The sequence below is a fragment of the Agelaius phoeniceus genome, chromosome 24 (assembly GCF_051311805.1).
Source record: "Agelaius phoeniceus isolate bAgePho1 chromosome 24, bAgePho1.hap1, whole genome shotgun sequence".
Lineage (NCBI taxonomy): Eukaryota > Metazoa > Chordata > Aves > Passeriformes > Icteridae > Agelaius > Agelaius phoeniceus.
Genome location: NC_135288.1, coordinates 2,731,091 through 2,745,650, shown reverse-complemented (window position 1 = coordinate 2,745,650; position 14,560 = coordinate 2,731,091). Strand labels below are relative to the sequence as shown.

The 14,560-nt window shown below is 50.4% G+C and overlaps 1 protein-coding gene across 11 annotated transcripts in view; it reads left to right on the top strand.

Annotated features, from left to right (window-relative positions):
* Positions 1–4,382: 4,382 nt before the first annotated feature.
* The window catches only part of EIF4G3 (eukaryotic translation initiation factor 4 gamma 3), a 149,655-nt gene continuing 139,477 nt past the window's right edge, over positions 4,383–14,560 (top strand). For 6 of the 11 annotated variants that reach the window (XM_077190213.1, XM_077190212.1, XM_054648004.2 and 3 more), the window contains exon 1: positions 4,383–4,925. In XM_077190213.1, the coding sequence (XP_077046328.1) occupies positions 4,759–4,925 (167 nt within the window). In that variant the 5' untranslated portion in view covers positions 4,383–4,758. The remainder of the gene's footprint in view (positions 4,926–14,560) is intronic. The other 5 variants (XM_077190214.1, XM_077190210.1, XM_054648006.2 and 2 more) reach the window with 1 other exon arrangement.

Sequence of the window (14,560 nt, the reverse complement as noted above, 5' to 3'; positions counted from 1 at the left end):
ACGTTACCGGCGTCCTGGTTTGGTCTGGATGTGGCCCCACGTGTTTGAATTGTGGTGGAATACCTGCATTCCTAGGGAAAGAGAAGAACAGCGTGGGTGTAAGGCAAAGAGGAATAGAGTGGGGCTGGGGTGAGAGGGTGTTTTCCCAGCTGCACAGGAGCAAGGAAGGGAGCACAGGCGTCACATGGAGATGCTGTTAAAAGTGGTTTAACCATCCAAACAGGAAACACTTTGGCTTCTGGGATTTAGTTGTAGGGAGAGACCAGGCAGGTGATGGCTTAGGCACAGCCCCAGGGCAGGAAGGACTTCGAGGGTGACCATGAGCCGTGTTGTGGTAGGGGACACTGTGGTCAAGGCTGCTCGTGCTGGGTGCAGGTGGGGGAGTTTTCCTCCCTGGGAGGCTGTGGGCACAGGGAGAGCGGGCAGGAGGTGAATCATCCTGCTCTGTGCCAGCTCCTGGTGTGGGCTTGCCTGGTCCTGGGTGGTATTCGCTTTGTTGTGCGCTCAGCTGTGCCCTGGAGGGCTGAGACCTGAGTTGTTTGCCGAGGGCTGAGCCCAGGCAGGGGGAAGAATGGGGAAAGCTCCAAGCAGGACCTTTTTGTTTTTCTTTTTTTTTAATGTTGGGTGGATTTTTTTTTTTTTTTTGTCTGGAGGGTGTTGGAAGAGGAACAGTGCAGGAAAAGCAGGAGAAGCCAAAAGAGGGAGGTGCTGCTGTGCTGTGCTGGGTGAAAGCAGGCACCTGGAGCGTGCTGGAGCCTACAAACAGAGGTGGAAATGGGGGCTGTTCATAGGTTTTGTGGGGCCAAGACAGCTGGTGAGAGGCTGAACCCAACCATCTGAACTGCCCCTCTCCTTCCTCCTTTGTTCCCTCCAGGTAGGATCTGACCCCTAACACATCACAACAGTACTGAGGTCACCTAGTGGAATGACCAGATTTTAGGGCCAAAAGCTTCCCTGAAAAACCATACCTTCCTGAAGGCAGGAGGATGGGGAGTGGGAGGTGGGGAGCAGGTTTCTAAATCCCACCTTGCAGCTGGGACCTGCTCATTCTGATCACTGAGTCAAGAAGGCTGCATCTCCTCACTCACTCCCAGGACCATGGCTTTGTGCTTTGTGCTTTTCCCACTTCAGGCTCTTCTCTTCACGAGCATCCCTTCAGGGGATACCCCACTCCTGTATTTCCTTAAGTTCACCAACAGCTACAGCAGTCCTCCTACACTCTGTGCTGTGGGGTTGTGTCTCTGCTGTGGCAGGTACAGGAGAGGCTGGTGGGACTGGAAAAAGGGCTGGTGATGCTCTGAAACAGGAGATCAGCACTGTGGGCTCCAGCTGCCCACGGTGACACATCGCTTCCCAGGTGCTAACAGAGCTAGCAGGAAAAAGAGGAGGAAAAACAAAATGGAGAGGCGGCAAGAAGGGTGTGAATCCAGCTGGAACTCACTCAGGCTCCAAAATCTGCAGGATTTGTTGGCCAAATCGTCCTACGTAAGGTAGAAGGGAGACATATCTGCTTTTTCTTCTCAGGAAAAAATAAAAAGAAGGGAAAAACATGGCTGGGGAGAGACTTTGACTCTGGGAGGGCTTTAAGGCAGAGCTGGGAGCCTGGATTCTTCACCTGGCCAGCACATTTTGGGAGCTTCAGCAGACAATATGGTGAAAATGCCATTTTTTTTCCTTTCTAAACAGGCAAAAAGTGTTATATGCAAAGATCCTGGAGTTGGGAAGCTCTTCTGCAGCTGTGTTTACAGGCAGCTATTTCTGTAGAACACAGGCAGCCATGGATGTCAATTTGCTTTTGAGATGAATTTCCTTCCATGCAAACGGTGGTAGCTAGAGAGGGGCTGTGCCAGGAGGTGGTCATGGAATGGCACCAACCCCCCAGAGCACACAGCTCTGCTTGCACCCTCCAAGTAATAACAGCCAAGTCTTTACCAGCTGTGGAGGGAGAATTGTCTCCCCAGCAGGAGAGGTGTGCTGGGAACACAGCAGCTCTCTGTGATGATGGGAGATCCATCAGTACCTGGGCAAATCCCATACCATGAGAGAAGTTCCTCCTTTGATTCCCAGTTTTGGGGAGTGGAGGAGGATTTGGCCTTTCTTTTTGGTCCTCCTTATTTCTCTCTTCAGTTTTCTTGGTGGGGAATTAGTTAATGTGGCAGGCTGAAGGCTGCTGAGGAAAACTGACTCAGAAAAAACAGCCACAGCCACCTCTAAATATTTGTTCCTGTGTTCAGATAGAAATATTCCCCAGTCAGGACTTCTTTACAGGCTGGCAGGGCTTGGTTGGGCTCTTTCCCCTCAAAAAGAAATCTCAGTGTTTCCTATTTCCCCCCATTTCCCACAGGCAGTGTGAGGTATGTATGAGCTCACCTCCTCCCAGGTATTTCCCTTACCCCATGCTGAACAAAGAGCACAGAAAGGGACACAGAGCAGCACATGATCACCTTCCCCTGCTGCACTAATGCCTGCTGGCACTGCAGGAGGTGGCTGTACCCTCCGGGTAGCATGTGAGTAAGTGATAAAGCATCCTAGTTGCAGGGCTGCTTTTAATGGAGACCTGTGTGGCAGCTCCCAGCTTTCCTTCTGAGAACACACTTCAGAGGAGGGAGGGCTTCTGGACTCACTGCAATCCTTGGGTGTCCTAAACCTGCCCTTCACAACCCCATTGTTAGATAACTCAGAGTCTGACTCCAAAGGGAAAACATACTCAAGACCCTTCTACTATGTTTTGCCCACTGTGCTGAGTTCTGCTCCAGTGAACAACACCCAGTCCAGATTCTCCACCGTCAGATTTATATTTAATATTCAAAATTACCTCTCTGCGTATAAACAAGACCATTGCATAGACAGGGATGGATGTGACTTCTCAGGTAGGTTTTCTTTAGTGCTCAAGACCTCTTCTCTCAGCTTGTGGTTGTACCAGCTACTCTCCAGGTCCCTGAATACACCACCATGAGAGCTGTTCAGTTCAGTAAAAGAAGCTTTTCACATTTAAGGGTTTATTTGTGATTGAATTAAAGCATTATCTTCCTCCTAAACTTGCAGCTGCTCAGAATTTGCAGCAGACGGAACACAAATCAGCTCTGGGAAGGTTTCCTAGAGCAGCACCCCAGGCTGGTGGCTGGGGCAGCAATACCTGTGGGCACAGCGAAGGCGCTGGGAGCATCTCCCTGGGACGTGCGGCGCGGCAGGAACGTTGGAAGGTGCCAGCGGGTTGGAATGAGCCCTCGGCAGCCAGCGGCAAGGCAGGACAAGTCAGGACAATCTGGCAGCTGCCGGAATCTGTTCTGAGGTGCTTTTTATCTCCCTGAGATGGTACAAACCACCTTGGCCGCTGCCAAGCTCAGGTGGTGGCCGTGAGGAGGGTTCTGCAGGTTAGGTGTGAAATGGTGAATGTGGTGGTGGTGGTGTGGCTACCCTGGGAGGGTGAAGGCTTGGTGTGACCGTGGGGTCAGGTGGACATGTCTCCCCACAAGGGCAGGTCTAGAGGGACCCCATTGCCACAGGTGGGCTGCCTTGGGGGTCCCCGGGTCCCTCACAGCCACCCTGTCACCCTTGGAACTGTCTGCCCTCATGAGGGGGCCACAGTGTGGCCCCTGTCAACTGCCCCAGGAGCTGGGAATTGGGCCTGGGAGCTGTAGGGCTGGTAAGGGAGCTGGTGGTGAGGTTTTTTAGGTGAGTCCCTTCCTCGGGCCCGCGGTAGGGTGGATACTGTGGGAGCCCTCATAGCCAAGGGGGTCCCGGGGGTCCCAGGCTTCCATGTTGCATTCAGGGCTGCTGGCCCTCACGACGCCTCGGGGGGGCTGTGGTGCTGCCCCTTCCAGTCCCTCCAAACGCCAGGAATAAGGGCTGGGGGTGAGTTTTGGGGCAGGGGAAGCCCTCAATGGGGTGGCTGCTGAAGAAACCCAGAGGGCCCCTGACAGCTTCGGGCCAACCCCTCACCCTCAAGCACTGCCGAAGTCTCGCCGAGCCGAGCCGAGTGTGCCCGAAGCTGTGCCCGCGCCGATCCCGAGGGATTCCGAAAATCGCCGAGAAGCTCCGAAGAACTACGAGCGGGGCGGGATTCCCTCTTCCGAGCCCCTCCGAAGCTTCCCGACCTGTCTCACGCCCTCGTCTTCCGGAAATAGCCGAAGTTTACCGAGCGCGGGGGTCACGGGAGGTGCTGGGCCGAGAGGGGAGGGAGGGGGTGCAGGGCAAGGCGCTTGCGCGCGCGAAAGCCTCTCCGGAAGAACCCGAGGTTTGCCGAGCGGCGCTAGCTGACGAGCGATTCCGGAAAGAGCCGAAGAGTGCCGATCAGAGGTGGGCCGAGCGACTCCGGAAAGAGCCGAAGGTCGCCGATCGGCTCTGGGCCGAGCGGCTCCGGAGCGGCCCGAAGGCGCCCGAGCGCCCGCCCGGCCGGACAGCTGGAGGCGGCCGCAGCGCCATGTTTGATGCTCCGCTACTCCAGTGAGGAAAATCCGCCGGCATCGCCCCCGAGCCGCCGCCGCGAACGGCTCCGCTGCCCCCGGCGAGGGCGACCGCGACCCCCCGCCGCCGCCGGCTCATGAGCAGCGCGGCCTGAGCCGCCCCCCCTTCCCTCCCTCCCTCCCCTCCCTCCCTCCCTCCCCGCCGGCCCCTCTCCCGAGCCCTCCGGGAGGCGCGTTGTCACGGAGACCGGCGCCGGTGCCGGCCCGCCGCGCTGCCCCGGCTCTCCCCCGGCCCGCTCCGCGGCTCCCCCCGGCCCCGCTCCCCGCCGCGGGGTGGTGGCTGCGCTTGGCCATGAGTTTACCGCAGAAGGCGGCTTTGAAACCCGGCGCGGCGGCGGCGGCGGGGACCGGCCCCGGGAGCGGGGCGGCGGCGGGGCCGCCTCCCCCCCCGGCTCCCCCTCACCCGGCGCCGGCGCCTCACCCCAACATCAGGGCCTTGCCGCCACAGCCGCCCCAACAGTATCCTTTGCCCCGGGGGCTCGGGGGTGACACCCCCGCCCCACAGCGAGCGGAGCCGGGGGGGTGAGGGCTGCGGGGAGCCCCCAGGCCTGCGGGCGGTGGGGGGTGAGGGGTCGCGGGGCCCCCCAGCCCGGGGGAGGGTTGGGGGTCGCGGGGCCCCCCAGAGCCGGGGGGGTGTGTGAGGTGGGGGTTGTTGAGGGGTTCCCGGCTCTTTTTTGTGTGGCTGTTTGTGTGTGGGGCCCCCTGCGAAGGGGGGCTGCACCTGCTGGGATGGCGCCGCGGAAGGGGGGCCGTGTACCTCCCCAGTGGGCTGGTTTGGAGGGTCAGCCCTTTCCAGGGGGTCCCTTTTCCCCCTCCCCCAAACCAGCGGTGACCCCAAGGGTAAACTTTTAATTATAAATGGTTCTTCAGTTTTGCTTCTGGTCCTGCCCAGGTAAGTGCTTTGGTTTTGTTGTTTTTCCAGGCGAATTTAAACCCAGGGTTTTTTTTTATTATTATTTACAGCTGGGGACGATTTTCATGTGATTTATTTTATTTTATTTCATTTTTCCTACTTGGCTGGTGGGAATAAATCTCAGGTGGAACGTTTCACTGAGCAGCTTTCCCTGCCAGGCCACACGTGATGGGGAGGAGGAGGAGGAGGAGGCTCCCACTCCCCAAAATCCCCCCACCAAAGCGGCCGCTGCTACAAAGAGAGGCCGGCGGGGGCTGCGAGTGTTTTTTAAAGGTCTTGGGTTCTGTGCTGCGAGTAGGCCCCGAGTCAGGAGGGAAATACTGCAGGGATCAGCAGGAAAGTGCCTGCCGGCCTGAGGTTTTGTTTGCAGCGTCCGACAGCATCCCGTGGCAAACTGGCTCTTCTCTCCCCCGGCCTCTCTGGAGTTTTGGGGGGGAGTGTGATGTGAAAAACACACTTTGTGAAATATCTCCGTGCTGTGTTATCGGGGAATGGTGCAGGGACGGTCGGGAGTGTGTTTTGCTATTAATGTTTGGCGGTGTGTTGGATTTTAAGGTGGAAGTACAGGGTGGTTTTCTGTGCTCTCAGAACTGTGTTCCCTGTGTATGAGCATTTTCCTCCTCTCACTTTCATTTTGGAAGTGGGAAAACCCAGCCCTTTTATAATCAGTTTAGGTCCATTGTTTTCTTGAACTTCCGGCAAGAATCACCCCTGCCATGACAACAAATTCGTTGCTTAAATCATGAGACTGTTGACGTTACGGATTTGTTTGGGTCAAGTGAAAACCCCTGGACGTTCTCTTTGCTGGCTGACTTTTGCCTGATTTGTGGCATTCCGTAATTCCAACCGGTGCTTTAGGAATTAAAAAAAGTGGGAAGGTGCTGTCAGTAGAGTCAGCGGGGTGGTGGTAAGTAAAACTGTTGCTCGGGGAGAATTTGCTTCGGTTTTGAGGGACGTTCCAAGAGTTGGAGTGGGAATGCCGTGCACGGGCCGTGCCCAGCAAGGTGCTGGTTTTGCTGGGAAGGGGCTTTTTTCCCGGGAAGGTGGCACTTGGATGCCCTGGCAGTTGAAGGCTGCAGTTTCCCTGGGCTGTCCGAAGCATTTTATTCCCGGGTGTTGCTGGGGGGAGCCTGCTGGGTCCATCGCGGGGCTGAGCTGCTGTGGCTCTTGCTGTTGGTGAGTGTCGCATGGAGCACATGAGGGATGAAGTTTGGGTTTATTCTGAGCACAGCCTAAAAACAAAAGGGCTTGGAAAGGCTGGAGAAGCTCCTGGGGGAGCTGGGGCTGCTCTGGCAGTGTGTCCTGTCCTGGGGACCCAGCTGGACCCCGTGAGCAGCAGGGACAGAGGGAGGGAGAAGCGTTAGATGGAAATGACAAGTTGGTGGTATGAAAGTAGAGAGGTTAAAATGACACAGTTTCATTTTTATTTCTAGACATGCCTGTTTTGAAAACATTGTGTTTGACCGATATATCTCCTTAACTCCTGAACTACTGATCTGTGCTTGCAATATATTCAAACACTTTAATTTTGATGCTTATTCGGGTGTCCTGGTGAAGCTTATTCAGGTGCCCTGGCTGGTTTTATCCTCCACCAAAAGCTGTGTTTGATTATAAACAAAAGCTGTTACCTCTCAGTGCTGCTCTGAGCGAGGCTCGGGGAGGAGAGTTCATCCCTGATTTACTGGAGTGCAGGGGGTCATCTGAGTTCAGCCTTATTTTTAGCCCTCTTTGGTTTCTTTTTTTTCTCTGTGTTTTGATACAACTGTTGAGCCACTGTTACCTCAGAGCAGATAAAAGAGTTGCAGGTTTCTCTGACTTGGGCTTTTTAAACCAAAGCAGTTTCTTACTGGTGAACTTTGTAACTTTGGAAATACCTGTGGTTTCAGACTTAATGTATCATGAAATTAAACAATATCTGTGTAATTGGAAAAAAATAAAAATTGTGTGAGAGAGAAGTGTTCAGCATTTGCATGTAACAAGGCATGAGGGAGGGAAAATTAAAATACGGGGGGAAGGAAAAGTTTTTTTAGAAAATAATATTTTTTGAGAGAAAGAGAAGCTGGAAAGTGATGGACATGAAGAGCAGAAATGTCTGGATGTGAGATTCATTCTGTTTCCTGCTAAATAGGAAGTTATTGGAGTTGCTGTAAGACAAGACAGACTTGTGAGGAATTTCCTTAACACAGTGGCTTTAAGAAGTTACATTTCCTGTGTAAAAGTAAGTTGGGATTATTCTGTGGCTCTGGTGGTGGTGAGTACTCAGCCAAACCTGATTTCAGGCAGAAATTGTGCTCAGAAGTTGTCAGTATGGATAAATCCTTCACTTGGAGTCTGACCCCTATTTGGGTGAAGTGACACACAGAAGGGATATTATAAAAAGTAAATCCCAATCTGCCCTTCTTGGCTTTGACTGCCAGCCTGCCTCTGCAGGAGAAGTTCCAGTGAAGTCTGCAGTGAGACTTCTTCCATAAAAAGGTGCAGTAACAAAGGTGCTGCAAGGGCACTGTGGGCCTTTGTGGTTTTACCTCAATGGTACTTCTGACACATGTCACACTCCACAGCTGGGGTGGGAATTCTTTACTCTCCCACTTAGCAATGAAGTATTTTTTTGTGTGTCTTACATTAAGCTGTTCTTTCAAAAGTCCCTGTGCTGTGAATAAATTTTGTGGCTCAATATAATCAGGTCACCAGTTTCTTCCCAGCCTAGACATGGGCAAACATTGGCTTGTAAGGGACAGCCAGGTTGATGGATGGCACCTGGGGTGACACCTCCAGCTGCTGGTTAACGTGACACTGCTCAGTCAGAGCCAAATCAGAGCTGTCTGCAGCTCAGGGCTGGTGTCAGTAGGGTTTTGTTTTCTTTTCCCAGCTTCCTCACGTTTGAAGGGAGTTCCTGGTTGTTGATGTGCAGGCATCAGTAAACTTGACTTTAATCTGTCCCTGTGGCTGCTTCCGTATTGGATTGGGCAGCTCTGAAAAATTGGGTGTTCCTCAGGCTATTGCAGGTTGTGGCAGGCTCAGGGTGGGTGTCAACACACTGTTACTAATTTTTTTTTTTCTCTTCCTCCTTGTTAATTCCTTTTCTGAGAAGCAGAGAGGAAGGATTGGTGTTTGGGGGACTGACCTCTGTGAATTCCATCCTTGCTGTGCAAGGAAACGTGTGTTTTATTAACATTGCCTCAGTAATTTAGTTTTAGTTTTTCTTGCATTGTTCAGCTAACTGTGTTGTAGTCCCTTTCAGGAGGTGCTGTGCTGGTTCCTGCTGTGTTGGGTGGCATCTTCTGGATGCAAGCAGCTTCCCCAAAGCCCAGGAGGACAGCAAGAAATACAGTATGGCATTGAGGAATGTCTGAGGCTGTGTGGGGGTGAGTTCCTGGCAGTGCTTGCCCAGTGTTGGGATGCCAGGCCTGCCTTGGAGATCTGGTTAAATCAAGATTCTTGAGGAGGACTGGGTGCGTGGGGTTCTCTGTTGTCTCTCCATGAGCCAAGAGCTGAGCTGGAGGAGAAAGTGCCCAATAATTTTGCCCAGGAGAGAATCTGCAGCGTGCACCGAAGGGTTGGGGTCTCTGGGTTGCTGTGATCCCCTCTGGAAGTTTGCAGCCAATGCCATCCTCCCTCCTTTACTTCCATTTTGAGTGGTGTTTTCCCAGAGAACCCGAGGGAGCAGCTCTGTGCTCTCTGGAGTTTGTCTGTTGGTGAGTTTGGAGTTGAGGACAAGGGATTTGGGCACAAAAGTCAGCTTGAAGAGCGTGGTGGTGGCTCTGGTGTGAAGCACTCCCTGTGCAGCTTTGACACCAGCCAGAGCACAGCTGGAAACCTCTGCCAGATGCCAGAGGAGGGGAGGAAAGTGCTGGGAGCATTACAGTCCCCACAGGGAGGGAGAGGTGAGAGGGGGAAGGAGGGACCAGGCTGAGATCAGAGGTGTCCCTTGCTCTCTGTGTCTGAGTTGAGGAGGGATGTTCTGAGATCTCTGCTGGATGAAGGGAAGGGGGCAGAGGTGTTGCCTGGGAAGTGTTTCTGTTTAGAAATGTTGAAGCTGTGGGGATCAAACATCAGAAGAGCTTGGAGAAGAGACTTTCCCTGCTGCTCTGGTGGTGGTGGCTCCTCTGCAGGGCAGGAACGAGCACGGACTGGGGAGCGTGTTGCCAAAAAATAAAGTGCCTTAAGCCCTCTCTGCCATCTCCCCTGTTGATGTTCCCCAGCCTTGGCACATCTTAGTGTTCTTTCAAGCAGCAATAGCTTTAATTTATTTAATGACAAAAGCTAATCATGTTAGAGCACAGATATGTCACTTTACCAGCTTTGTAAGATTTTTGTGGTGAAATCTCTTGGAGAAAATCATTCTAAAAATGTGATTTCAAGTGGCTTATTTTCTTCTCACATCCGAGGACATGATTGTGTATGTTCTCTGGCAGAAGTCTCTGGGAGAGGGTTACTTTATCCTGTTAAATATATGTGTATTTAATGAGCAGCTCTGATTTGGGAGCAGAGTTTGTGTAAGAAGTTGTTGAGACAGTAACAGGAGACTCAGAACAAATAACTTTCCTTTTAGATGTTGGGACCTAGAAGGATTTTTACCTGGTTTTTATTATTTTATCTGGGATGGATTTTATCCATCATTTTCAGGCTGAAAGGCTTTTCTGTTAGCAAACATTGGGATGTGTTGAGCTGGTGCATTTGTTCCACTTTTGTTTAGTAGTAGGAGTTAGCAGTGAAGATCTCCCTTTAGAAGGCAGGGGTAACCTATATTTTCTTTTTCCCCTAATCCAGCAATTTCAGGGCTAGTCAACTGTCAACTTTAGTTGTGTGTAAATCCACTAATATGATTAGAGTTGCTGGAATTTTTACTCTGGGGAATTACAGATGGGGTATCACTGTTTTACAGGCATTGCTTTGGTAGGAAACTTTATCTGTGACTTGAATGTGGTTGCTGGCAATTGCAAAAGCTTTTCTGGAATGAATGGGGAAGAGAAAACTGGTGTTTGTTCCAAGGCATGAACATGTGGGGGGAGGAGTGGTGTGCCCTGTGGTCTGGAGGAACCAGGGGAAACTACTTTTTCTTCTTGTTTTTTAAGGGAATGCAGTTGATGAGACTCTCAGGGTGCTGTGTTTTACACTTGCTGTAATTTCAAGCCCTCTCTGTACAACTTTCCTTCCCAAACCCTGGACTCCGTTTTTCTCCCAAACAGGAGCTGATGATGTGGAACAGCTGGAAGAAGAAAATAGAATGTGTTCTTAAAAAAGAAAAGGATCAAAGGGAGGAGAGCAAAATCAGCTTTTAGGCTAGTGAAATTTTCTGGTGCATGTTATTCCTCTGGTTTATTCTTTACCTTTGGAAGGTGTCCCAGGGCGCACTCCCTCTTTTTGGAATAGGTGATGGCACGCTGTTGCTGATGGGACTTGAGTCAAATTGCTGCTGGGCATGTAACTAGGTTAATGGGACAGCATGATTATTTTTTTTTCTTTCCTGAAAGGAAAATTACACGCTCTGTATTTGGATTGTACCTGAGGAGTTGTTTTTACCTTTGTTTGCTGTGTAGTTGAGGTGGAGAGAAAAGGACAAGTTTCCCCACACCGAGATTGTATCAGGTTTAAATCAATTCTGCCACCAAAAATAAGATGGTTTAGTTGTTGGTTGTAACAACTTGGTGTTTCCTTTATCTACATGAGAGTTGAAATCTTTCTAGAGCTTTAGATAGGCTTGGAAAAAAAAAAGCCAAATGGCTTCCAGAATGTGTGAGTTGGAAATAAAACTTATCCTGTCCTAGACCGATCCTGGTGGCGCTCTCTGAGTCTCTTGGAGTGTTGAATGGGTTTGGACTTGTCGAGGTGCACAAGCAGCTGCTCCTTTCCAGGTGCTTGAGCTCAGCAGGAATGAGGCTCCCATGCTCTGGAGTAAGATTATCTGCACAGGAATAGCTGGAAAAGTTGGAAGCACAAGGACCATCCCTGCTTCTAGCAGGGGAGGGGACTGAATGTGGTGGGAACAGAAATTTCCCTGCCAGCCTTGGAGTTTGCTCTTGTTGCTGTGAAAACACTAAGCAAGGAGGAATTAATGCAGTTAAAGGTCTTAAATAACATGGATTTTCCTAAGTTTGGAAAGCTTTTGGAAGGTGGAAACTAATGAATGTTGCAGGGCTGCTCTGTTTGGGGTTGTCAGATGATGACTGTGTGTTTGCTTTGATTTACACGTGAGGGTGACTGTGAGTTACTGAGTTGGAGCAGTCAGAGGAGTCTGATTGCAGTGTCTGTGGCACTGGTGATGGGTGAAAATCCATTTGAGCTGCTGCTATGGCTTTGCTAATGGTGGTCTGAAAACTGATTTCCCTCTTTTATGTGTTATTAATAAGTCATAGAAGTTACTGTGCCTTGAAACTGGCTTTTCCTGGGCTTATTTTGTTCTCTTGCCAAAAGGCAAAAACAAGAGAAGTCTTTGGTCTTTCAGACCAAGCAGGAGGCTCTTTCTATGTTCATCAAAGGGAAAGACTTTTTTAGTGATGCTACTTTCAGCTTTGTTTTTTTAGTCAACTCTGTTCTTGGGAAGGCTCCTAAGCATCCTGAGGAAAGGACCTTTTAAAAAACACCCAGTGCATTTCTACTGAGTGGTGAGACCCAGCCCTTCTGTCCTGGAGCTGCCATGAGATCTTCCACACAACTGTCAGGTCTGATGTGAAATTCAGACTGAAATCTGGCCTGAAGACTTTCTGGAAGTCTTGAATTCCTGTTTGGGGTGATGGACAGGCTCCATACTGGCTTTTGCAATGTGCAGCTGAATCATTGGGCTGACTCAATGTTTTATGTTGGAAAGGGAACTCAGCAGGGATGTTGAAGTTGAGGGTGAGCAACCTATACCAGTTGTTTGGGGGGAATTCAAGAACTGAAACCAAAGAAACATTTAAAGCCTGCTTATTGTGACTTTTAATGTGAAATTCATGGTGCACCTTGAACCCTGGAGTGTGCTGGGAAGGGGATTTCAGCAGCTTTAGCCTGGCAAGGCTCATTTGGAAGGTGCTTTTGGATGTAGTATTTCTTGAGCTGGTGAGGCATCTTGAGTTCTACTTGCTCTGTAGAATGTGAAACCAGCTTCAATTTGCTTTCTCAGTAGTGCTCACACAGTTATAAATACTTGTCACTGGACAGTCATTCTCCAAATATTCAGTGTTTCTGGGCTCTGTGTTTTGTATTTTAGAGTTGTGAATGCAAATAATTCAGCTGTCAACCTGTCCAGCTTGAGTTTTATTTTTCCTTCAGTGTTGTGTTTTAAAGTCGATTTCAAAGTGCCTTTGTGTCTGTCTCTTCAAAAAGAAAAAAAGACCTAATTTTTGCTGATATGCAAATATCACAAAGCCTAAGTTTCAATGAGTTTAAGCTATTTGCCTTAATTCCATTGATTACCTTTCCAAAACACTTTTTCAATTTTGAAAAAGTTCATCTGCCCAGATAAACTCCTCTATATTTCATTATTTGGTTGTGAGGTTGTGCACCACGTTGAACTTGAACTGATTCCCATTTTGCCCCAGATACCCCATCTCATGGCAGTGGCACCTGGCATCACCAGCAGCCACTGAAACAATTGGCCCTTGGCACAGCCCCCTCCCTGCCTTGCTGCAGCCAGAGCACACTTCATCCTCTCAGACTGATGCTAGGAGCATGAAATAAATGAATGAATTGTACTGTCACCAAATTCCCATCCTGGCAGCTGAAGAACATGAGAGTTTTATAGCCAGGACCCCTGTCCAGAATATCAGGAGTGGGAAGAGTCAGCAAAAAGCTTTCTGGTGAAATGTGTGAGCCTTCCAGAGAGTTATGGTGGGGAGTGCTGTAAAAGCTTGAATTACCAGACATCTGATGCTCCTGGATGAGTATTAATCAACCTGGGAAGGGCATGGAGAAAGGAGCTGGAGCACAGCAGTAAAACAAGAGAGCAGGACAGACACAGAGAGTGGGGAGAGCTGGGTCTCTGTTGTCAGGTCAGCTCTGTCTTGTTGTTTGAAAGGAGTTTTTAGGGGAAGAATGCAGCCAGGCTTGGAAGTGTTGAAAGCAGGGATAACTCTTGGTCTCCATCAGGGAGTTTGAGGTCTCACTAGTTGAGCTAAAACTCCTAAAGGTCACTGCTGCTTTGGAAGCTCTTGGAAAAGGCTGCTGAACTTCCACCACTGGAAGGAGAGTTGCAAATATTCCCTCAAAGGAGGAGAATTCACTCCTCAGGCTTGGATTGCTTTTTCTTGTGGTCCAGCTCCATCCTTGCTTTTATGATGTTGTGCTTAAGATGGTGTTTGTGCTTAGGAGTGGGAGACAAAAGATCTGCATCATTCACACTGGCTGTGAGTGGGTCTGAAATGTCTCTGGATTGTGGGGGAAAAGGAGGAAGATGAAGTGTGTTCCAACCAGTTTGGGGAGCCAGATTGCACTGCAGCCCCTGATAATGTCAGAGGTGCTAGGGATATCCAAAATGTTTGATTTGATCCATTCCTGTTCTGCAGTGTTCCAAAACATCAGCATTTAAGGGAAAAATACTTCTGTTATTCTTCCCATCCACAGTGTTGATCTTAACTATGGTTCATTTGAAAAAAGGCTGCTAAAATAGCACTGGTCACCAGCACAGTCCTCAGAGCTTCCTGTCTGTGCTTAAGGTGGTGATGGCACTTGTGGCCATGGTGCTGGTGAAACCCAAGTGTCTGGGCAGTGTTTGTAGGTGGAAAGCTCAGTCTTAAAGCCCTGCTGAGGCTGTGGAGGTATTGCAGTCAGAAATCAGCACAGCCTGGGTTGATGCTCCTCAGAAAAGGAGCTGTGGTGCCTGTGCTGGTGCAGACAGGCCCCAGCAACCAGGCAGGGACAGGTGCTGCAGTTTCCTTTTCTTTCCCATGTGGGATGGTGCATCAGGTCCATCTTCACTGACTGCTGCCTGTGCCTTGGTTCCACTGTGTGGCATCACATCAGAGTCCTGCAGCAGCTGCAGCCTTCCCTCTGTGTTCTGTCCCTGTTTGTGGCCTGAATCTATAGAATCCCAGAATGGTTTGGCTTGGGAGGGACCCTGAAGCTCATCCTGTTCCACCCCCTGCCACGGGCAGGGACAGCTTTCACTAGACCAGGTTGCTCCAAGCCCCTTCTGACCTGGCCTTGGATCCAACAGGCTGAGCCAATGGAAGTAAACCAGGATTTCTTTTAATGGGGGATGCTC